The sequence below is a fragment of the Molossus molossus genome, unplaced genomic scaffold, assembly GCF_014108415.1.
Source record: "Molossus molossus isolate mMolMol1 unplaced genomic scaffold, mMolMol1.p scaffold_m16_p_5, whole genome shotgun sequence".
Lineage (NCBI taxonomy): Eukaryota > Metazoa > Chordata > Mammalia > Chiroptera > Molossidae > Molossus > Molossus molossus.
In genome coordinates this window covers 116,485,559-116,509,420 of record NW_023425388.1, presented here as the reverse complement: position 1 = coordinate 116,509,420, position 23,862 = coordinate 116,485,559, and the positions used below count along the sequence as shown (strand labels likewise).

The following is a 23,862-nucleotide window of genomic DNA, read 5'->3' as shown; positions in this document are numbered from 1 at the left end:
AGAGCCCGGGAAGAGCCTGGGAAGAGCCCGGGAAGGGACCTGGGAAGAGCCCGGGAAGAGCCTGGGAAGAGCCCGGGAAGGGACCTGGGAAGAGCCCGGGAAGAGCCCGGGAAGGGACCGGGAAGGGCCCGGGAAGGGCCCGGGAAGGGCCCGGGAAGAGCCTGGGAAGGGACCTGGGAAGAGCCCGGGAAGGGACCTGGGAAGAGCCCGGGAAGAGCCCGGGAAGAGCCCCGGGAGGGGACCTGGGAAGAGCCCGGGAAGGGACCTGGGAAGAGCCCGGGAAGGGACCTGGGAAGAGCCCGGGAAGAGCCCGGGAAGGGACCTGGGAAGAGCCCGGGAAGAGCCCGGGAAGAGCCCGGGAAGGGACCTGGGAAGAGCCCGGGAAGGGACCTGGGAAGAGCCCGGGAAGGGACCTGGGAAGAGCCCGGGAAGGGACCTGGGAAGAGCCCGGGAAGAGCCCGGGAAGGGACCTGGGAAGAGCCCGGGAAGAGCCCGGGAAGAGCCCGGGAAGGGACCTGGGAAGAGCCCGGGAAGGGACCTGGGAAGAGCCCGGGAAGGGACCTGGGAAGAGCCCGGGAAGAGCCCGGGAAGGGACCGGGAAGAGCCCGGGAAGGGACCGGGAAGAGCCCGGGAAGAGCCTGGGAAGAGCCCGGGAAGAGCCCGGAAAGGGACCCGGAAGAGCCCGGGAAGGGACCTGGGAAGAGCTCGGGAAGAGCCCGGGAAGATCCCGGGAAGAGCCCCGGGAAGAGCCCCGGGAAGAGCCCGGGAAGGGACCCGGGAAGAGCCCGGGAAGGGACCCGGGAAGAGCCCGGGAAGAGCCCCGGGAAGGGACCTGGGAAGAGCCCGGGAAGAGCCTGGGAAGAGCCCGGGAAGAGCCCCGGGAAGGGACCTGGGAAGAGCCCGGGAAGGGACCTGGGAAGAGCCCCGGGAAGAGCCCCGGGAAGAGCCCGGGAAGGGACCCGGGAAGAGCCCGGGAAGGGACCTGGGAAGAGCCCGGGAAGAGCCCCGGGAAGAGCCCCGGGAAGAGTCTGGGAAGAGCCCTGGGAAGAGCCCGGGAAGAGCCCCGGGAAGAGTCTGGGAAGAGCCCGGGAAGAGCCTGGGAAGAGCCCCGGGAAGAGCCCCGGGAAGGGACCTGGGAAGAGCCCGGGAAGGGACCTGGGAAAGCCGGGAAGCCCGGGAAGAGCCCGGAAGACCTGGGAAGAGCCCGGGAAGGGACCTGGGAAGAGCCCGGGAAGAGCCCGGGAAGAGCCCGGGAAGGGACCTGGGAAGAGCCCGGGAAGAGCCCCGGGAAGAGCCCGGGAAGAGCCCCGGGAAGAGCCCGGGAAGGGACCTGGGAAGAGCCCGGGAAGAGCCCGGGAAGAGCCCGGGAAGGGACCTGGGAAGAGCCCGGGAAGAGCCCGGGAAGAGCCCGGGAAGGGACCTGGGAAGAGCCCGGGAAGGGACCTGGGAAGAGCCCCGGGAAGGGACCTGGGAAGAGCCCCGGAAGGGACCTGGGAAGAGCCCGGGAAGGGACCTGGGAAGAGCCCGGGAAGAGCCCGGGAAGAGCCCGGGAAGAGCCCGGGAAGGGACCCGGAAGAGCCCGGGAAGAGCCCGGGAAGGGACCCGGGAAGGGACCCGGGAAGAGCCCGGGAAGGGACCTGGGAAGAGCCCCGGGAAGGGACCTGGGAAGAGCCCCGGAAGGGACCTGGGAAGAGCCCGGGAAGGGACCTGGGAAGAGCCCGGGAAGAGCCCGGGAAGAGCCCGGGAAGGGACCTGGGAAGAGCCCGGGAAGGGACCTGGGAAGAGCCCGGGAAGGGACCTGGGAAGAGCCCGGGAAGAGCCCGGGAAGGGGCCTGAGAAGGGCCCGGGAAGGGCCCGGGAAGCCCCGTGGGAAGCACAGAGCTGCCTCCTGCACCCCCAGGGAGCGCCCTCCCTCCGCAGGGAGCACACTGTGCCTCTGACCTCATCCTGCTGCGCGAACAGTGTGACACAAGGAGCCCACCTGCCACCGCTGTGCCGACGGTGCAGCCATCCAGCCCGTGCAGAAGCGGGTGTCCCGGGGTCCGGAAACATCCCTGTGCAGCGGCGGGTGCCAGGGGGGCCGCTGGGTGGTGACAGCACCTGCAGGGGCACCGGAAGCCTCGGACGCCCCGATCTCATGGGGTTGGAGACACGAACCAGGCAGTCCCCCGTCTGAACTGCCTCTGGGCTCCAGCCTCGCCCACATCACCACTGGACCTCAGGGTCATGGCCAGGAGGGGGCGCAGCACACAAGGAGGTGGCCCACAGGACCAGCGACGCCACGTCCCCAGCACAGTGGCTCCAGCCTGAGTTCTCTTGTCCGCCGTACCCGGGACGATCTGCTTGTGTTTATCTCGAAGGCAAAGTTGAGAGCCCGGGTGGGGAAGGAGGGGTACCAGCCAGGAGGACAGGGCCCCCTGCCCCTTGGGGACGTGGTCCACGCAGTCTATATGGACGCCCTGGCGCTGCTCATCTGCGGTGACTTGTCTGCTGACATGTGCCGCCTGCAGCCGCAGCTCGGCCACTCCATGGGTGCTGCTGCCATCTCGGAGGTGGCCACGGCCACGCCACCCACCAGGAAGTCCTTGGCGAAGGACAGGGACACCTGTCACCCTGACCGGAAATGAGAGGCGGGCTGCCGTGGGCCTGGGCTGGGACTCGGGGGTCCAGCGGGCTGTGTACTCTTAGTGAGTCAGCGTAAGGACAAGAAGTAGGGAAGAACACAGGGACATGGTACACAGCTGGTACACGGCGCTTCTGTTGTCGGAAACATTGCTCTAGGGTATTCGGAAAGGTCGCGGTGTGCATTGCCAGGAGGAGGAAATGAATACACAGGTTGATTTTGCTAAGACGCAGGGTTCTCACCTTGGGAGAAAGGAGACACTAAGATGAAACAAGAAAAAGAGAAAGCCCTGTGGTGTTGGCTTAGAACTGATGGAGGAAGGGAGGGAGGAAGGAGGAAGGGGGTAGAAATCTAACCAGGTTCCCCATCTCTGTCCACCGAAAGGGCCTAAGAGTCAAGACACTCGAGCAGCAGAGACCACGCCGAGCACCCAGATCTGCGCTGGGGCAGGGGACGAACACGACCCTGGGACGCGTTACTGTGTCAAAAGCGAGGAAACACTCAAAGAAAAGGACCTGAGAGCCCAGTTACAGGCACCCTCCCCGGCCAAATGTAAGACAAGCTGACCAGCTGAAAGAAAAAGAAAAATACTACCTCAGAGTCCAGGGCTGCCCTGGCCAATTTGGCTCAGCGGTTAGTAATCAGCCCTCAGATCGAGGGCCTCGGGTTCAATTCTCAATCAAGGGCCTGCACTCCCCAGCCCCTGTCGGGGTGGTGCAGGAGGTAATCAACCGATGTTTCTCTCTCTCCCTCCCTCCCTTCCATTCTATCTAAAACTCACTGGAGGGGATTCCAAAATGGTGACAGAGTGAACTGAAGCTACACAAACCGTCTCCCAGAACCAAACTGGAATTACAACTATAACAGACAAATTAGCGGGATAAAACAACAGAAAAGCAGCTGGCGAGGACCATATAACCAGGGACACTGGCTCGATCCTGGTAGGACTGCGAAGGCGCGAGATGGGGCTGGGAGCCCACGGTCGGCAGCTCGGCAGCGGCCTCAGCTGGGAGCGGCGCCCTCGGGTCACACTCCCAGGCGGCTCCACAGCGCAGCCGGGACAGAGGCTGAAACAGCCACAGCCACTCACCTTGGGCTCCAGCAGAGGGAGGGCGGACTGGACTGGAACTGTAGGGGGACACTCGGGATTTGGAGGGGGCTCAGAGCTTTTGCTGAGTTGCAGCCACGCAGGACGGTGGGCATACTGCTCCTTCCCAGGGCTCTGGGGAGAGGCAGCAGCCCCTCCCTCGGAGATCCAACCCCACCCTGTGGGCCACTGAAGTGCTAATTGAGGCTCATTAACAACCAGCATCTGCCCACCCTCGTGAAATCCCCTTACACTACACACCTGAGGAAGTTTTTCAATCAACTGACAACTCAGAACTCTTCAAGTAACCTCGACTGCTGGCCTCCAGGCAAAAAGCTAGAGGATAACAGTACCTTTCCTGGGCTGGCAACTCAAACCAGGAAAGTAAGACTTGACAGTGGTGTTTAACCTGGGTCCTCCCTCGCTCATCTAAACCCAGGAGAGGGAGCCACAAACAGCAGAACACCAACACCCACAGGGAAAACTTGACAGGCTCCAAAGCCCACAGTGATAGCCAAAATGGTGAAACACAGAAACAGAAGCCAAATGAAAGAGCAAGAGACCTCCACCGAAGATGAGATCAATGTGGAGCAATTAGGCAAGTTAACAGAGCTAGAATTCAGAGCCATGATCTTGAGGAAGCTCAACAGCATGAGTAAGGACATAGAGACACTGAAAATAAGCCAATAGGAAATTAAAAACTATCAAGAAAAAATCAAGAAGGACATATCAGAAATAAAGAATATACTGAAAGGTCTAAACAGCAGAGTAGAGGAAGCTGAGGACCGGTCAGTGAATTAGAAGACAAGGTAGAAAAAAAATAAACCAATCAGAAAACCAAAAGAAAAAAAACGATTAAAAAACAGAAAGACAGCTTAAGAGAAGTGTGGGACAACTGGAAACATAATGATATTCGCATCATAGGAGTCCCCGAAGAAGAAGAAGAAAACGAGCAAGGGATAGAGAATATATTAAAAAAAAATAGTGACAGAAATCTTCCCTAATTTGGTGAATGAAGAAGGAATTCAAGTTCAAGAAGCACAGAGAGTCCCAAGTAAAAAGAACCCAAACAGGTCCACATCAAGACACATAATAATTAAAATGCCAAAAATTAAAGACAAAAAGAGAATCCTAAAAGCAGCAAGAGATAAGCAACAGGTTACCTACAAAGGAAACCCCATAAGGCTCTCAGCTGACTTCTCAACAGAAACACTACAGGCCAGAAGGGAATGGCATGAAGTAATCAAGGTCATGAAAAACAAGGATCTGAATCCAAGACTACTCTCCCCAACAACGCTATCATTCAAAATAGAAGGTCAAATAAAGAGCTTCCCAGACAAATAAAGGCTAAGGGAATACATTAGCACCAAACCAGCACTGCAAGAAATTTTAAAAGAAATGCTGTAATCAGCAGGAGAAATGGGAAAAAAAATAGAACCACACTAAACAAAAATGGCAATAAATAAGTACATATCAATAATCACCTTAAATGTAAATGGATTGAATGCTCCCATAGACACAGAGTAGCTGATTGGATAAGAATGCATGACGCATCTATATGTTGTTTACAAGAGACCCACCTCACAACAAAAGACTAACATAGGTTGAAAGTGAAGGGATGGAAAACAATTTTCCAAGCAAATGGAAAGCAGAAAAAAGCTGGGGTAGCAATACTCATATCTGATGAAACAGATTTCAAAATGAAGGCCATGACTAGAGACAAAGAAGGCCACTACATAATATTGAAAGGATATATCCAACAGTAAGATTAAGATATAACCTTGATAAACATATATGTACCCAATATAGGAGCACCAAAATATATTAAAAATCTTCTGGAGGACTTCCAAGGAGAAATCGACAGCAATACAATCATAGCAGGGGACTTCAACACCCCATTGACACCACTGGATAGATCCTCTATACAAAAAATTAGCAAGGAAACAGAGACTCTAAATGAAGCACTAGACCAAATGGATTTAATAGATATCTACAGAGAATTACACCCCAAAACTACAGAATACACATTCTTCTCAAGTGCACATGGGACATACTCAAAGACAGACCACATGTTAGGACACAAACTAAATCTCTACAAATTCAAGAAGATTGAAATCATATCAAGCATCTTCTCAAATCACAATGGCCTGAAACCAGAAATCAATTGCAACAAGACCATGCAAAGACATTTCAACACATGGAGGCTAAATAGCACGTTTTAAACAATGAATGGGTTACTGAGGAGATCAAGGAAGAAATTAAAAACTTCCTGGAATCCAATGAAAATGAACACACAACAACACAAAATCTATGGGATGCAGCGAAAGCAGTTCTGAGAGGGAAGTTCATAGCACTAGAGGCCTACCTCAAGAAACAACAAAAATTTCTAATTGACTGTCTAACTCCACAACTTAAAGAATTAGAAAGCAAACAAAAAGAAACCCGAGAGCAAGTAGAAGGAAGGAACTAGTAAAGATCAGAGCAGAAATAAGTGATATAGAGACCAAAAAACCAATTCAAAGGATCAATGAAACAAAGAGCTGGTTTTTCGAAAAGATAAACAAGATTAATGGACCCTTAGCTAGACTCACCAAGAAACAAAGAGAGAGAACCCAAATACACAAAATCAGAAATGAAAGAGGAGAAGTAACAACTGACACCACAGAAATACAAAAGATCGTTACCAGCTACTATGAACAACTATATGGCAACAAATTCGACAATCTTGCAAAATGGACAAATTTCTAGAAACACACAGTCTCCCAAAACTGGACCGGGAAGAGATAGAAAAATTGAACAGACCAATGACAAATAAGGAAATTGAAGAGGTAATCAAGACTCTCCTAGCAAACAAGAGCCCAGGCCCAGATGGCTTCACTGGGGAGTTTTACCGAACATTCAAAAAAGAACTAACACCCATTCTCCAAAAAATTATTTCAAAAAATTCAAGAAGAAGGAAGACTTCCAAACACGTTCCATGAGGCCAGCATAATTCTAATTCCAAAACCAGAAAAAGACACTACAAAGAAAGAAGACTACAGGCCAATATCCCTGATGAACATAGATGCCAAAATCCTGAACAAAATACTAGCACATCAGATCCAGCAATACATCAAAAAAAGTATTCATCATGACCAAGTGGGATTCATTCCAGGAGTGCAAGGCTGGTACAATATTCGCAAATCAATAAATGTGATACACCACATAAAATGAGGAATAAAAACCACACGATCATATCAATAGATACTGAAAAAGCATTGGACAAATTCCAGCATCCATTTCTGATAAAAACGCTCAGCAATGTGGGAATAGAGGGATCATATCTCGACATAATAAAGGCCATATATGAAAGACCTACGGCCAACATCATATTCAATGGGCAGAAACTAAAAGTATTTCCCGTAAGAACAGGAACAAGACAGGGATGCCCACTTTCACCATTCTTATTTAACATAATACTGGAAGTCTTAGCCACAGCAATCAGACATGAGAAAAAAATAAAAGGGATCCAAATTGGAAAGGAGGAAGTGAAACTGTCATTATTTGCAGATGACATATTATACATAGAAAACCCTAAAGACTCCATCAAAAATCTACTAGACTTAATAAATGAATTTGGCAAAGTAGCAGGATACAAAATTAATGTCAAGAAATCGACGGCATTCTTATACATCAAGGATGACCTCACAGAAAGAGAAACTGAAAAACAATCCCATTTACCATCGCGGCAAAAAAATTAAGATACCTAGGAATAAACTTAACCAAAGAAGTAAGGACCTATTTGCAGAAAACTACAGGACATTGAAAAAAGAAACCGAGGAAGATATAAAAAAGTGGAAGCACATACCTTGTTCATGGATTGGGAGAATTAACATCATTAAAATGTCCATACCACCCAAAGCAATCTACAGATTCAATGCAATCCCCATCAAAATACCAACGATATATTTCACAGAACTAGAACAAATACTTCAAAAGTTCATATGGAACCAAAAAAGTCCCCGACTAGCCACAGCAATCTTAAAAAAGAAGGACAACGTAGGTGGGATCACATTACCAGATATCAGGTTATACTACAAAGCGACTGTAATCAAAACAGCCTGGTACTGGCACAAGAACAGGCATATAGACCAGTGGAACAGAACTGAAAACCCAGAAATGGACCCAAGGCAATATGCTCAATTAATATTTAACAAAGGTGGCAAGAGCATACAGTGGAGTAAAGACAGCCTCTTTAATAAATGGTGTTGGGAAAATTGGACAGCTACATGCAAAAAAATAAAACTAGACCATCAACTTATACCATACACAAAAATAAACTCAAAATGGATAAAAGACTTAAATGTGACCCATGAATCCATAAAAATTCTAGAAGAGAATGTAGACAAGAAAATTTGGGACATCATATGGAGCAGAATTTTCACTGATACATCATCTAAGGCAACAAAAACAAAGGAAAAAATGAACACATGGGACTTCATCAAACTAAAAAGCTTCTGCACAGCAAAAGAAACAATAATCAAAATGGAAAGGCAACCCACTGTATGGGAGAACATCATTGCCAATGATATATCGGATAAGGGGTTAATTTCCAATATATATAGAGTGCTCATACAACTCCACAAAAGGAAGACAAAGAACCCAATTAAAAAATGGGCAGAGGAGCTGAATAGACACCTCTCCAAACAGGACATACAAATGGCCAAGAGACATATGAAGAAATGCCCAACATCACTAATCATCAGAGAGATGGAAATTAAAACAACAATGAGGTATCACCTCACACCTGTCAGAATGGCCGCCATCAACAACAAATCATCAAACAACAAGTGTTGGCGAGGGTGTGGAGAAAAGGAGACTCTAGTACACTGCTGGTGGGAATGCAGACTGGTGCAGCCACTATGGAAAACAATATGGTGTTACCGCAAAAAGTTAAAATTGAACTTCCATTTGACCCAGTGATCCCACTTCTAGGAATATACCCTAAGAAGCCTGAAACACCAATCAGGAAGAATGTATGTACCCCTATGTTCATAGCAGCACTATTTACAATAGCTAAGATCTGGAAACAGCCCAAGTGTCCATCAGTAGACGAATGGATAAAAAAGCTGTGGTACATATACACAATGGAGTACTATGCAGCTGTAAGAAAGAAAGATCTCTTATCCTTTGAGACGACATGGAGGGACCTGGAAAGTATTATCCTAAGTGAATAAGCCAAGCAGAAAAAGACAAATACCACATGATCTCACTTATATACGGTATATCATGAACACAACAGTCTGAGGAATACAGTAGACCCAGAAACATGGAAGTAGGGCACAGACTGACATCCTTCAGAAGAGGGGGTTGGGGGGGTGTGAAGAGATAAACCACAGAACTTATATGCATGTATGCATGACCAATAGACATGGACAACAAAGCCGGGGACGAGGCGGAGGTGGGGTGGGAAGGGGGGTGCCAATGGGGTAAAAAAGGAGAAACATCTGTAACAAAAAAAAAAAATTAAACCCAATGGAAAAATATTCTCACATGAGGATTAACCAAAAAAATAAAAATACAACAAACAGAGTCCAGGGCTTAAAAGTGATGGTAATAAATGCGAGCCCTTTACGAATGAATCCCAAGTAATGAACGTAGAAGGAACAACAACTAGAAAACCAGCATTTTGCTTTCACCCACAAAACAAGGATCCCCCTCGGCAAGGGCCCTAGATTGGCGCTAAAATCACAGGAGGAACTGAGATGGTATCACAGGGCCCCGCAGCAGCGGCGTCGGAGGTCCCTACAGGGCAGAGGTGCCTACTCTCCAAGGTGGGGAGACGCAGACACCCCTTCGGGGGAGGAACTGAGATGGTATCACAGGGCCCCGCAGCAGAGGCGTCGGAGGTCCCTACAGGGCTGAGGTGCCTACTGTCCCAGGTGGGGAGACGCAGACACCCCTTCGGGGGAGGAACTGAAACGGTATCACAGGGCCCCGCAGCAGCGGCGTCGGAGGTCCCTACAGGGCTGAGGTGCCTACTCTCCAAGGTGGGGAGACGCAGACACCCCTTCGGGGGATGAACTGAGATGGTATCACAGGGCCCCGCAGCAGCAGCGTCAGAGGTCCCTACAGGGCAGAGGTGCCTACTCCCCAAGGTGGGGAGACGCAGACACCCCTTCGGGGGAGGAACTGAGAGGGTATCACAGGGTCCCGCAGCAGCGGCGTCAGAGGTTCCCACCGGGCAGAGGTGCCTACTCTCTAAGATGGGGAGACGCAGACCCCCCTTCGGGCAGCGAACTCAGTGTAGCCGCTGACAGCCGACTGGCGTTGCGTGCTTTCTGAAAAGCATTCAACCTGAATCCTGTCATGAGAAAACAACAAGACAAACCTAGAAGGACTAGAATAAGACACGTAGCTGGACTGGACTCTTCTAAAGCGGTATTCCTGAAAGCCCCCCCCCAAAAACAAAAACAAAACAAAACGAGGGGCGCTGGAGAGCCGAACCGCATGTCAGCAGAGACGAGACAGGACAGCCCGGCTGGACCCGAGGACAGGACGGCTTGCAGGACATCTGGGGAACTGACCATGGACTGTGGTTTGAACAAGAGCGATGCATCCACCTGAACCACCGAGGGGACCCCCACACACACGTCTCCAGAGGTCTGGGGCCAGACAGCCAGCGTACCTTCGACGGGTTGATGACGATGTTCCTGGCTGAGCCGTGTTCGTCTCCGGTGAAGGCCGGCTGGTTGGTGAACCCTTGTTTCACATTCACAGCGGTGAGCTCATCCTGTTCCGGAAGAGGTGCCCATTAGCGAGAAGGATGCGGAAGCCCCAACCTCACCCCTCAGACGGCAGCCAACCCACTATCTCTGCCACCCTCTGTAGAAGAGGACTTCTGAAGGCACACCCCAAAAAGTGAAAACTGACGTTTACAATCCATCCGGCCAGTGTGGCTCAGTGGCTGAGCGTCGACCCTGCACCCAGAGGTCCCTGTTTGATTCCCAGTCAGGGCACATGCCCAGGTTGTGGGCTGATCCCCAGTGGGGGGCGTGCAGGAGGAGGCCAATCAATGTTCCCTCTCATCGATGTTTCTCTCTCTCCCTCTCCCTTCCTCTCTCTCTAAAGTCAATAAAGAAAAAAGAAATTTTTTTTTAAAGTCTTAAAAAGAAAACAATGTATACATGTGCAGAGAGTGATGAAGCAAATGTGTCCAAATACTGGCAACCGCTGGTTGTAGGGTACCTGGGTGTTCATCATACTGTTCTTGCAACTTTTCTGTAAGTTTGACATTTTTCAACTAATAAGTTGGGGGGAGGGATGAGCAAAAATCCCCCTCCCCACAAAACATATCCAATCAGAGTTTTTAAACGAGAATTGTTTCCGGAGCCCACAGTTTGACGCGTCCCCCCTTGCCAGCCCTAGGCACACCCCTACTTTACGGTCAAGGAAACTGGCTCACTCGACTTAGCAAGTTCAAGGCAGAAATGAACGGTCCCCAGGCACGAGCTCGGAACAACCCCACAACACGATGACCTAAACTGGAGAAGGTTGGGAGCTGGCAAAGTGCTCGCCTACACCTTGGCTCACGTGGCCCTCACCTGTGGCAGGTGTGTCCTCGTGGCCATTCAGAGAGAAGGCTGAGACTCAGAGCTGGTGCGCCCATGGCCAGGGCCTCCAGTGGACACTGCCCTCCAGTCCGAGACTCGGCAGAGAACCTCCCTGACACCGTGCCCCCGAGGGAGAAATACCACGTGACGATGTGGTCTGAAAACCACTCACACTTCATTAAAAAATCTCTTCCTGGATATAGACACTCTCCTTCCCAGGGTCACATGACATCCCAAATAGCCCAGGCTGCAAAAACACAAGGACCTGCGCAGGTCACTGCGTCCCAAACCGAATCAGAACTCCTAAAACACGACGTGAACCTATGAAAGGGACGGATTTGAGGGAAGAAGCTACTTCCTGCTCCCCTTACTCCAAGCCAAGAAACGGTCTTAGCAACCACCGGGGTAGTGGTGCCCCCAGGACAAGAAGGAGAACACACACCTATTCCTCCTAAGTAACCGCTGCAAGTATAAGATGGAGAAAAAAAAAAAAATCAAGTGACCAAAATCACTGCTGTGATCAGTCAGAAAGCCTTAACGCAAAATAGTTCATGACACAGAAGCAGCTGAACAGTCACCTTGGCTGAGGACGGAGGTGTGTTGGAGGTGGGCCACGCACCTTGACTTGATTGGGGTGCTCTACCTGACATCTTGGTGAGCCGCTGTGTTGGTGAGCTTTCAAAGGACCCGCTACAGGAAATTCTGTCAAGTCTCCTCCAAGCACACGACTGAAGTCGTGATCTGTGCAGACAATGAACTGCACACCTACCAGGAGACATCTGAAACCGGCTAGTACATTCCCCAGTTAATTGTTTGAAAATCTGGGGCAAAACGACAGGATGCAATTTCGGAGTCTCGGAGTCTACGGATGAAGGGCATGAATGAGCTCACGAGAGGGAGGGGCTGAGGAGACGGAATCTTTTTTTGTTCTTGATGTTGTGACTTCTCACCTGCGGATATTTTTCCACTGAGTTTTAGGCAGAGTGGAAGGGATGGAGGGGGAGAGAGGGAGAGAGAGAAACATCAATGTGTCTCACGTCAATTGCTTGTGTCCCACACGACCCTGGCCAGGGCTGGGGATCAAACCCGCAACCCAGGCACATGCCTTCGACCTGGAATCGAACCTGCAACCCTTTGGTCCACGGGCCGATGCAACCACTGAGCCACACCAGCCAAGGCAGGAAATTGAATCTTTATTTTATATTTTTTTTACCATCACAGTATTCCAAGAATGCTGAGTCACAGCATATTTTACCAAAAATATGTTCTGGCTTAATCGAGAGATGTTTGAGGCTTCCCGGACGAGTTATGTTCACTTAGTGCTGCTTAACTCTCTCCGCTCAACTATCACCAGCTCAGTGAGCTGCTCGCTGGGTGTGACTGCTCACCACTGGCCTGGAGAGGCACGCCCTGTATGCGTGCACACGCGTGCACACACGTGCACACACGTGCACACACACCCAAATCCCAGGAGGAAAAGAACACGGAGCCCTGATTACACACCTGTCCATCTCATCAGATGGTCCTCAAATGAGGACTCACCCGGGTGCTTTGGGAGCTTTGGAGTCTGAGACCTTTTTAACCTGGTTTTCTAAGCTGCACGAAAATACACCAGGATGCGACACCTGTCCCCTTCCACCCGTCGAGACCACCAGCCTCTCTGGCTTGGAGGCTGCAGTAGCTCCCAGCTTGGCTCCCTTCTGGTCTCCCCACTGCTTCTCCCCTTGCCCCCCGAATGCCACCTTCAATGCAGCAGCCACAGGGAGCTTCCCACATGCGAGTGTCAGTCCTGCTCAGAACCTGCCTTCACTGCCCAGCTCAGAGGGTAAGCAAAGGTCCCCAGGTGAGCGGGCTCCCATTAGCGTTCTGCCCTCCTCCCCACCCACAGTGCCCCTTGCTGTCTCCAGCCACCCGGCCCGGGTCTCCCGGCGGCTCGTCCAGCATGCCAGCGGGATGTTCTCAAGCCTCAGGGCCACTGTGCCGTCCGTTCCCTCTCCTGGGCTGCTCTTCCTCACGGCGTCCACATGGGCAACGCACACCCGCCTGGAGGAGAAGCGGTGATGACCCTAATTAAACTGGAACCGCTCAGCCTGCTCCCTTCGTCCCCGGCACACCGTCTCCCAACCACCCACAGCACTCGCCTGAACACCACGCACTGTCCTTACACCTGCGGGCCCTTTCCCCGCCCAGGGGGTCAGTCCGCGGGGCCGAGGCCCCCGACGGCGTCGGCGAGGCAGGCACGCCCGGCACGCGCAGCAGCACACGGGCATTCGGCACCAGCCGCCGAAGGAGTGAGCAAGCAAACGACAGCCTGTGGGAACCCTGAGCACAGTGACCGTGTTCTGAATCCCTGACCCCGGGTCCGCCACGCCATCTGCACTGCTAACGAACTCGACCAGAGGCCGTGAGGCTGAGGGTCTCCAGTGTGGCACGCCCACAGAAGCGAGCCCACCGGGGCCTCTGAAGGCCTCAAGGTGACGAACGCCAAACTCAGGACAGCCCGTCACAAGCGGCCGCCCGCCTGGCGCAGGAGCGACCGTCAATAATTCCTTCCTTTTCTGTCGAGGTCTTTCCCAGCTCCCAGCAAGGCAGGCTGCCCACCACTCCGGGTCCGGTGCCGCCCGATTTCAATCAAGTTTTGCGCAAATAAACTCCTAAGAGTTGAATATGCCTCCGTTTATCTTTCCACCGTTCTGATGTCGGATAAGGGACCGAAGGAGATGCCCCCGGCCGCGGGGCAGGGAGCAGCCAGGTGAGGCTGCCCACCAAGGCCAGCGAGCTGTCTGCTTTCTCCGGGCGCAGGGCACAGGTGCGAGAGATCTAAGACGTCTGCATTTCAAAGAGCTCCCCAAATGTACCTGAGCATTTCTTTCTTCAGACTGGGTCTGCTGTCAGCCGACGTAACAGAACGGGACCGGGTCCAACTTAGAACCCAGGCTGGTTCTGACTTCGGATAGGGCCCAATTTAATTTCAGCTGGACTGGGGCGAGTTCGAGGCGTCAAGCAACGAGGAGGAAAAAAGAGAAAAACCGATTCCTTTGGCTGCGAACAATCTGGGACCCCTCCACCTGGGACCCCTCCACCTGGGACCCCTCCACCTGGGACCCCTCCACCTGGGACCCCTCCATCTGGGACCCCTCCACCTGGGACCCCTCCACCTGGGACCCCTCCATCTGGGACCCCTCCACCTGGGACCCCTCCACCTGGGACCCAGCTAACTATATGAAAAGCCCAGGAACTGTGTTTTCCTGAACCTGTGGGTTACCCTCCCCAAAGAGGACCTGCAATTATCTTGGCCAAGTGGGGAGCTTTTACCTTAGACGCTCTAGAATAAAAGGGTCAAATTTTCCCCCAAACCAAAGGATGCATTTTCACTGGTATGCAGAAGCTTCTAAGAAACTAAATGAATCAAAAGATGCCTCTTTAAAGGAGTCTTTACAGCCTGGTGTGGCTCAGCGGCTGAGCGTCGACCCTGCACCAAGAGGTCGCCAGTTCGATTCCCAGTCAGGGCACATGCCCAGGTTGTGGGCTGATCCCCAGTGGGGGGCGTGCAGGAGGCGGCCCATTGATGTTGTCTCTCATCAATGTTTCCATCTCTCTCTGCCTCTCTCTCTAAAAGCAATAAAGAAAACAAACTGTTTTTAAATAAAAAAATAAAAGCTTGACATCCTTGACTCACCCTGGCACAGATAAAAATGATCCGAAGTGTGAGAAACTGCTCCGGGGTCACAAAACTGGTTTACAACCAATGTCTGCTTCGTCAACCCACAGTCCCGGGGCAGACCATCGAGGTACCAGGCGGACCACTGTCACCCCTCCTGGTCCATCTGAACACTTACAAATGGGCGTCACCCACTGCCTCCCACGTGGGTTATCCACGTTCCCCACATCACTGGTATGTTCTCAGGGTAGTCTGAAGCCTTCCCGTGAAGAAGGTGGAACCCACAAACATGGCTGAGAAATGTTCAGAAAATATATTTCCGTATCGGGGTAACCCCAGAAAACCTCCAGTGACAGGGAAACTCGCTTTCCTGGACCAATAATGAAGTGCGGGGGTGCCGACACACTGTCCCCCACCTCGGTCACCTGGGCAGGCTGAACAGACAGACCGTGACGAAGCTACAGCTAAATTAGCCCATCAACCGCCCCGGCCAGCAGGTCCAGCAGTGCCCTCGACGGCAGGCGGGCCAGCGTCCACGGGAAGCATCCGTCAGCGCCTTGCAGCACGGTACCGGGACGACCTGCGCCTCCGACGCCGCGTGTGTTCCCTGCACCCGTACACTCCCACACGTGGATACTGCGAAGCTGTTAACACACTGTGTTCACGTTTATTTCCACCAGGTAAGAGGGAGCCTTCCCGGACCCCTCCGCCCACAGGTAGCTGAACCTCCCACAGCTTGGGACCCGGACAGACGGTCTTAAGGAAACGACACCATGCCCTTGAGCCCGGCTGGGAGAGACCAGACCGGGAGCTCCTCACCGCCCAGGCGGCAGCCACGTTTCAGACTGAAGAGGGCTCCCCAGTTCGTAGAACTGCACAGCCAGGGACCTCAACCGGCCGGGGAGAGTCCTCCCAGAAGCACACACCTCAAGGCGAACAGCTCTCTCGGGATCACGGATAAGACTTTCATCCCCAATCTGAAACCTTGATCCCTTCCCTCTAGTGCATCTGCGTCTTCTCTCTCTGAGCACACGCGCGGACAGCCCGTGACCAGGATCCCACACGCAGCAGCGACTGCAGGAGACTTTGCTGCTGCCGCTGGGTTTGTTCACCCCACAGTCAGTACATGGAGGGAGAGCCCCCAATTCCCCCATAAGGGACGTCACTGGAGTCCCAAGTGCTGCTGGACACCCGAATTACCCCACGGGTCCCATTCACGAAGCGAGCGCACCAAATGCACACACACCCGTCCCTCGCCTGAATTTGGTTTCCCAGCCCTGGGAGGGGGGAGGGGAGAACTGGAGAAACATGCACGTGTACATGACTCAGGCGGCGTAAACCGGATCGTCCGGGGGCTGCTGTCAGGCCCACAGTTCAGGGGCCTTTCTGTATGTGATGACACCACGTCAATGACGCCAGCTCCCTAAATGTCCCCCAAACGATGGGATGTATTTCTTTACTGATGCGCTAATGCTTCCGGAGGAGCCCTGTGCACACCTGCTGGCGGCTCCGTTCTGGGTGGAGGTTTGGACACGGTCCCTACGCGTGGCCAGCTCGTCGTCCAACAGCTGTGGGCGGGAAGGACAGCGTGCCCGTGTTGTGTTCACGGTCCCGCTGCCCTTCACAATACCCGGACGCTCACCAGAGGCCCAGTCCCTGGTATTTACCCTACTGACCGAAAAGAAGTTTCCCTGCAGATATTATTAACCCCTCGCATGGGGGTCAACTGGACAGTCCCCTCTTCCCTGGCTTGGAGCCTGTGCAAACATATGATTGGAGACCGATTCCTAACTCGCAGCCACGAATCCACGGCTGCACGGCCAGCGCCCTGGGAGCTTGCTGAGCTGGTCTGGATAACGGACGGCTCTGGGGCACTTGGTGGCCAGACCTCGCAGAGTCTGTTACAGCAAATGCCTGCCGGTGTACCTGCCGCAACACCTCTGACACTGGGGAAGCAAAGCTAAAACTCGGCCAGCGAGCTCTGTGGCTGAAGCAGGCTGACGCCTCATGGGGCACACTCCTGATGTACTGGACACCGGCCGGTTAGGTGCGCGGGGCCCTGGCGCGCCACGGTCACTGTGCTCTCGCACGGGCTTGAAACACGCGTTTGCGACCGTCAGCAACATGCCCGATGGTCTCACTGCGCCGAGAGAAACAGAAACAGGATGGAAACTGGAGAAACAGCCAAACAACCCGTGCAGAAACCTGGCGTCTAACCTGCCCGTCTCATGATGAGAAAAAGAGCGATTCGACTCTGGGAGGGGCATCAATACCGAACTTTCAGCCAACGTCTCACGTTCGAGAGGTTCACAGAAAGGGGAACTGGTCAACTGACTAAACAGGGAGGACTTGGCTGGGATCCCCAGTCGGGCCCATGCAAGACTCAGCCAATGAGTGAACTACAAAGTATGCCTCTCGCTCGCTCGCTCTCACTGTCTCCTTCCTCTCTCTAAAATCAGTAATTTTTAAAAAAATAATTAAACCAGGAGGCCATTCGACCGAGACGGCTCTATTGCTGCAGCAGCCGAACCCAAGGACGGCCCATCACAAACAGCCAGCTGAGGGACATATCGGTCCTTGGCCGGTGGCCCGGAGCAGCCAGGCAGCAGACCGGGCGGCACATGGACTTCGACAGGTCGAAAACACACTGATGCAAAATGTCACCTCAACGCGGAGAAAGAGGAGACTCTCGCACCTCTTGTCACTGGTGTGACTAAAATCACAAGCCTTAGGGCAATGTTAGCGACACGGGCAGCCAGAGACACACACGAACAAAAGCCGAGACGCTGGCCGTGTCCGTACAGAAGGCCCGTGTTCACGGAGCATCTGCGTGTCCGACACTGACACCGCAGTCAGCCCTTCGACTCTGGGTGAACTCCAGACGCACCCACAAATCTCATGTATGTATCCTGAGCTTCAGAAAATGACCTTATTTTTGGGGTCACTTTCAAAGTGATCTTTTAATTTCAATAACATGCTTCTTCAGGAAAGTGAAACATTTTGATGTTAATTTGGAAATTGGTTAAGCTCTTCCTCACTGAAGGGAAAAGGTCAGCTGAGCACAATGACCACCTGAAAAGCAGATATGAAGTGCAAACACACACACAGGTGCACACACAGGTGCACACGCACAGGCGCACACACACACACAGGTGCACATGCACAGGCGCACACACAGGTGCACAACACACACAGGTACGCGCACACACAGGTGCACAACACACACAGATGCACACGCACAGGTGTGCATACACACACAGGTGCGCATACACATACAGGTGTGCACACACACACAGGTGCACAGGCACCCACCTAACCTCCTCCAGACTTCTCATCTGACCCACAGAACAGGTGCAGAGACACTCAGTTTCCTCTGTCACCTACCCCCAAGTGAGAAACAAACTCAGCAACTGAACTGAATCTGAATGTCCGCCGGGGATGACAGGGATCCAAAGTAGAGAAACGCCCGTCTCGGCACTGGCCGGCAGGCTGGGTTCGCCAGGGTCCTCCCCGACACAAACAGAACTTTAAAGAACAGCTTTATAACCATTTTTCCTAGCCCTGTCCGCCTTTCCGGGAAAAGAGCATCCTCTCAGATCCCTGGGAGGGCCGCAGAGCCCCGGTTGAGAAATGGAGCTATGATACCCCTCATGGACGTGCTTAACGGTCTGTCGGCAACCAGTCAGCAGATACAAATGACCCAGAAGATAAGGGAATAATCTTTCTCTCCTCACAGCTCATCATGAGCCAATTTCATCCAGACTTCTCTCAAAACGTGTCTCACGGTTTTCTGAATCCTTCCTTTAAAATACTACCGCCACCTCCCTCGTGTGGCCACGGTCACAGCAGCGACAGGCCCTGGCCCGGCTCCTCACGCTCCCCTTTCTCTGCCCAGACTTTCACCTGACTCCAGCCAGCCCGGTGCCCCCAAATCAATCCTCCTGAAACGGGTTTTCTTTCTCCCACACCCTTTTCAAAACCTCAGGGGCTTCCCTCTATTTATTTCCGGGAGGGGCTAGTGAACAGAAGCATCTAGCCTCAGGGTGTACACACCCCCAACATCGTCTGTGGGCCTTCTCTGTCCCCGCTCAGGACCCCGAGCAAACACAGTTACCGAGGACCGGCATCAGACGCCTTGACAGTCCACCTTCCCGTCCCCTCTCGCCTCCACGCCAAGTGTTGGAACCACAGGACCTGCGTGTGACTGCGGAGCCCTTACCTGTGCTCGGGAACCAGGGAAGCGACCCCCCTGTAACTCGGGTGTCTCCTCTGAATGAGGCAAGAAGAACTCACAGGGCTGCGGTTCCCAAGAGTCGAAGCCGGGGCCCGGCTCTGTCAATGGTGGCCATTGCTACAAAGGCTTAGGGCTGCTTTCTGTGCTCACGTTTGTATTTTATACTGTGACACTCCTTTAACGAACCTGGCTGCTCTACGGCTGCCCACAGACACGGTCAAGCTCTCAGCCTCACAATGGCCAGGGTGACGTTTTACGGGCAGCGATACGAGACGAACTCTGAGAAGACTAAACAATTAGGGATGTGTACTGTGACTCCCAGAGCTGTCGTGAGCAAAACCCACGGGAAGAGGGGTCACTAAGCCATCGAGAGGTAAATGGAAATCAGTTTTCAAAACAGTTACAGTGAAATGAGAGAACAAAAAGCAAAGTGATAAACCAAAATCCAACCATGGCAATAATTACATTAAAGGCTAATTAAGGCCCGGCCAGTGTGGCTCAGTGGCTGAGCGTCGACCCTGCACCAAGAGGTCACTGGTTCGATTCCCGGTCAGGGCACATGCCCAGGTTGTGGGCTGATCCCCAGTGGGGGGCATGCAGGAGGCGGCCCATCAATGTTTCGATCTCTCTCCCTCTCCCTTCCTGTCTCTCTAAAATCAATAACGAAAAAAAAATTTTAAGGCTAATTGTTAATGGGTTAAGATTTCAGAAAAAGACAGGGATTTCAGAGTGAATAAAAATGCAAAACCCAACTATGTGGTGCAATTTTTTAAAAAATATATTTGCAGATAGAGTAGGAAGGAGATAGAGGGGGAAAGGGAGAGCGAGAGAGAAAATCCACGTGAGAGGGACACATCGACTGGCTGCCTCCCGCACAACCCCAACCAGGGCCGGGAACGAGCCGCAACCCAGGCACATGCCCTTGACCGGAATCGAACCTGCGACTCACTGGTCCGCGGGCCAGCGCTCCAGCCGCTGAGCCAAACCAGCCAGGGCTGTGCGGTGCACTTTACCTACAAGGCAGATGAGCAGGCAACAGATGGCGAAGGATGAATGCCAGGCACACAGCAACATAAGAGGCTGGAGCGGCAGCATCGCTGTGGACAGGTAGACTCGAAGATGTCCAAGATCAGAGCCGGAGGGTGAGTCCGTCAGGGGGATGACCACCCGGCACCTGTGCCCCTGCCCGGGAAGGTGCTGCGGGAAGGACAGGTGAGGCCGCAGGGCGGGGCCCGGGAAGGGCAGGTGAGGCCGCAGGGCGGGGCCAGGAAGGGCAGGTGAGGCCGCAGGGCGGGGCCAGGAAGGGCAGGTGAGGCCGCAGGGCACAGGAAGGGCAGGTGAGGCCGCAGGGCGGGGCACAGGAAGGGCCGGTGAGGCCGCAGGGCACAGGAAGGGCAGGTGAGGCTGCAGGGCGGGGCACAGGAAGGGCAGGTGAGGCCGCAGGGCGGGGCACAGGAAGGTCAGGGGTGAGGCCATAGGGCGGGGCCCAGGAAGGGAGAACGCCCTGAGCAGGCAGCGGCGAGACGAGCAGTAGTGGGGACACCCCACGAGGACACCCCACGAGGTCACCCCACGAGGTCTGTGGGCTGAGTGACAGGCTCTGTCTCCATCATGAGAACAGCCGTGTTTCCTGCAGAGGGAAGGCGCCACCCGACCCCAATGGGTCTGCAGTGAGCTGACGGACTGGGTTGGGTCAGACCTAAGCAGAGGCCGCAGGCCGGGGGATGGGACCACTGACCCGGCTCTTACAAGACTGAGGGCATCACCCCGGCAGGTCTGGCTCAACGGTTAGAGCCTCGGCCTGCGGACCAGCGAGACCAGGGTTCGGTTCCCACTAAGGGCACGTACTTCGGTTGCAGTTTGTCCCCGGCCCTGGTTGGGTCGTGGGGGTGGCAGCCACTCGATGTGTCCCTTCACGTCGATGTTTCTCTCTCTCTCCCTCCCTCTCCCTCCCGCTCTATCTGAACAAAATATTGAAAAATGTCCTCGGGTGAGGATAAAACAAGAAGTCAGGGCATCAGTTAGGACCATGATGATGATGACAGAAGCGGAGAAAGGGGGGTACAGAGGGACATTTGCGAGGACTGCTCAATGGGCCTTTGTTGACGTGTGAGACGGAATGACGAATGGTGACGCTGTGTGAAACGCCCCCCACTTTTCCGGCAGGTCACAGCTCAAGACGGGACCGCAGTGTGGGGGACAGGCGGGAGGGAAGTGATCACAAGTTCAGTTTTAAATGTAAGTGTGATGCACACAAACGAAACAGGAAGTTTCTTCTGGGCGCTGGGGTGTCCGGGTGTGGGGTGCAGAGACATCCAGGCTGGAGTCGCCGAGCTGTGACTTGTGGACAGGAAGTGACGCTGGGTGACAGGGTGAGGTGAGAGGGGACAAGGGCCCAGGACAGACCCCACCGAGTGAATGGGCAGGGGGAGGAAGAACGTGTTCAGGAGAACGAGATGGCCGGGCCAGCGAGGAGAGGAACCAGGCGCGCGGCACCCCACAGCCGAGCCAGGACACCTCGCACCGAGGGAAGGGCCACGGAGCTAGTGCCCGGGCGCGGGGCTGTCACCGCGACCTGAGAGGGCCCTGGTGGACCAGCGAGGGCGGATGCCAGGCGGCAGGGAGCAGAGGAGGGCGCAGGAGGGGAAGGAGATGGTGGGGGGACACAGGATGCTCTGGGGAGAACTGGGGCGGGGGCGGAACAGGTAAGACCTGCGGGTCTGTCTCAGGCATGTTCCGAGGCACCGACAAGTCTGGTGCAGGGAGCAGTGGAGACGACAGGGGAGAGGGGGATGGCTGGCAGCCTGGGGTCCCCGAGAACAAAGGAGGGGACCCAGGACCCCTGAGCCAGGCGCAGCCCCCGACACGCCAGGGTCTGCAGGCACACCGCTGCAGGTTGAACTGTGCACCCCAAAAGGACAGGTCAGTCCTAAACCTGTACCCGTGCAGGGCACTGACTCAGTGACCCGTGCAGACTCCAGCCAGTTAGAGCACACGCTGCCCTGGGGGCCGAAACCAACCGGCTGGACCCTCAGCAGGGAAAGGCCCTGAGCGGGGAGGGACAGAGCTGGGGGGCAAGGAAGGGGCCTCCCTGCGGTCTCCCAGGTGCGGCCCTGCCTTGGGTTTGGACTTCCAGCCTTCGGAACTGTAGGGAACACTTGTAGGTCCTTAGTCGTCCAGTTTGGGGTATTTGGTTCTGGCAGCCCTGGCAGCCCTGGCACCCCTCATTGTCAGGGACCCCACCCCTGGGGCACGACCACCCCTCACTGTCAGGGACCCAGGCTGGGAAAAGCGGACCCAGCCCCACAGTACAGCAAAGGGGAGTCATCTCTGCGCGCACCCCCTCTGGGCCAGGTGTCCCGTGACAGTGCCTTGGGAAGGCGGAGACAGGAGACGTTCCCCTGAAGAGGCCAAGGGAACGGGCCAGGCGGACTTAGGGGAGACAGGACCCCCTGAACGCAGCCGAGCATGTCCCCCTACCCCTCCGACCTCTAACACCAGGGCCACCTCTGCTCCGAGCCTCACCTGAAACAGCGCACACCCACCCGCGTGCACCCTCTCGCCACCCACACGCCTGCAGCCATCACCCCTACGCGGGACTCCGTGGAAGCCAACGGATGTGAACTCGTCCCAAAACACGTCCCATCTCCCCACGCGTGCTGAGAAGGGGCACGGAGAGCAGGAAAACACGGCCAGGATACCACCGCCCCGGCCTGGACGGCACCTTCGCGCCATCCGTAAGAGCCGGCGGCCGCGGCGGGAGGGGTCCCCATTCCGGGGCGGGGGGGGGGGACAGGACCTGAAAGGTGAGCAGAGGGAAGGGCTAAGGGGCAGGTGAGAATCAGGTCCCCTGGGTCTGACGTACTCCCCAGGAGAGCACCCTCGGGGAGGCTGAGCCTGGTCCCCACAGACCTCGCGAGGAGACAGCCTGCTCACGCCACATGCCCTCGTGGGTGCCCGTGAAGAATACATGGAAACCACACGGGAGGCACACGCGCTTCAAACACGGGACCATCATCACTGCCGTGAACGTGACCTGTGTGCACGCCACGCGTGGGCTCAGACCACGCACGTGCCAACCACCGGACGAAACGCCCACAGGACACACACCCTCTCGGCCAGCCCAGTCCCCGTGGTGACCCCCACCCCACCCCACCCCTGAGAGGCCCAGGGAGCCAGCGTCACCCTCTCTGTTTTCAGGAGCGATCACCCCCTTTCCACAGAGCTCAGCCAGCCCTCCAGCATTCTGCCAATTCTGCACCAAAGCAGCCAGCGGCGCGGACAGCAGATACCCAGGCTCAGACTCAGACGGGCAGCATAAGCCAAAGGCCCACAGGCCCTTGTGGTCATCCGCCCCCAGGAAACGGGTTCCCAGGGGAGCCACAGGATGAACGGGGAGGGGTCCAGACACTTCCTCCCACTGAGCGATCCAGGGGTCCAGACCACTGAAGACAGAACACGACGATGTGTGACTCCGAGGTCCGCCAGCAACGCGCCTCCGTCCCAGCCACAGTGTCTGGAAGCTGGAGTATTCTCCACGCCCCTCCCCCTTTCCTCTGACCGATCTGTCCCCGGCTGCCCACTCGTCCCCACCCCTATTTCAAGCCCTGACCAGCCAGGCCCCCACCTCACGCTGTGGTTACCCGGCCGCCTCCCTACAGCCCC

The 23,862-nt window shown here is 54.5% G+C and overlaps 1 protein-coding gene across 1 annotated transcript in view; it reads right to left on the bottom strand.

The window, feature by feature from the left end:
- Window positions 1-23,862, bottom strand: part of LOC118617051 (mediator of RNA polymerase II transcription subunit 12-like protein) — a 173,475-nt gene that overhangs the window by 131,522 nt on the left and 18,091 nt on the right. The window contains exon 6 of the mRNA XM_036242536.1: window positions 10,378-10,482. Within this exon, the coding sequence (XP_036098429.1) occupies window positions 10,378-10,482 (105 nt within the window). The remainder of the gene's footprint in view (window positions 1-10,377; window positions 10,483-23,862) is intronic.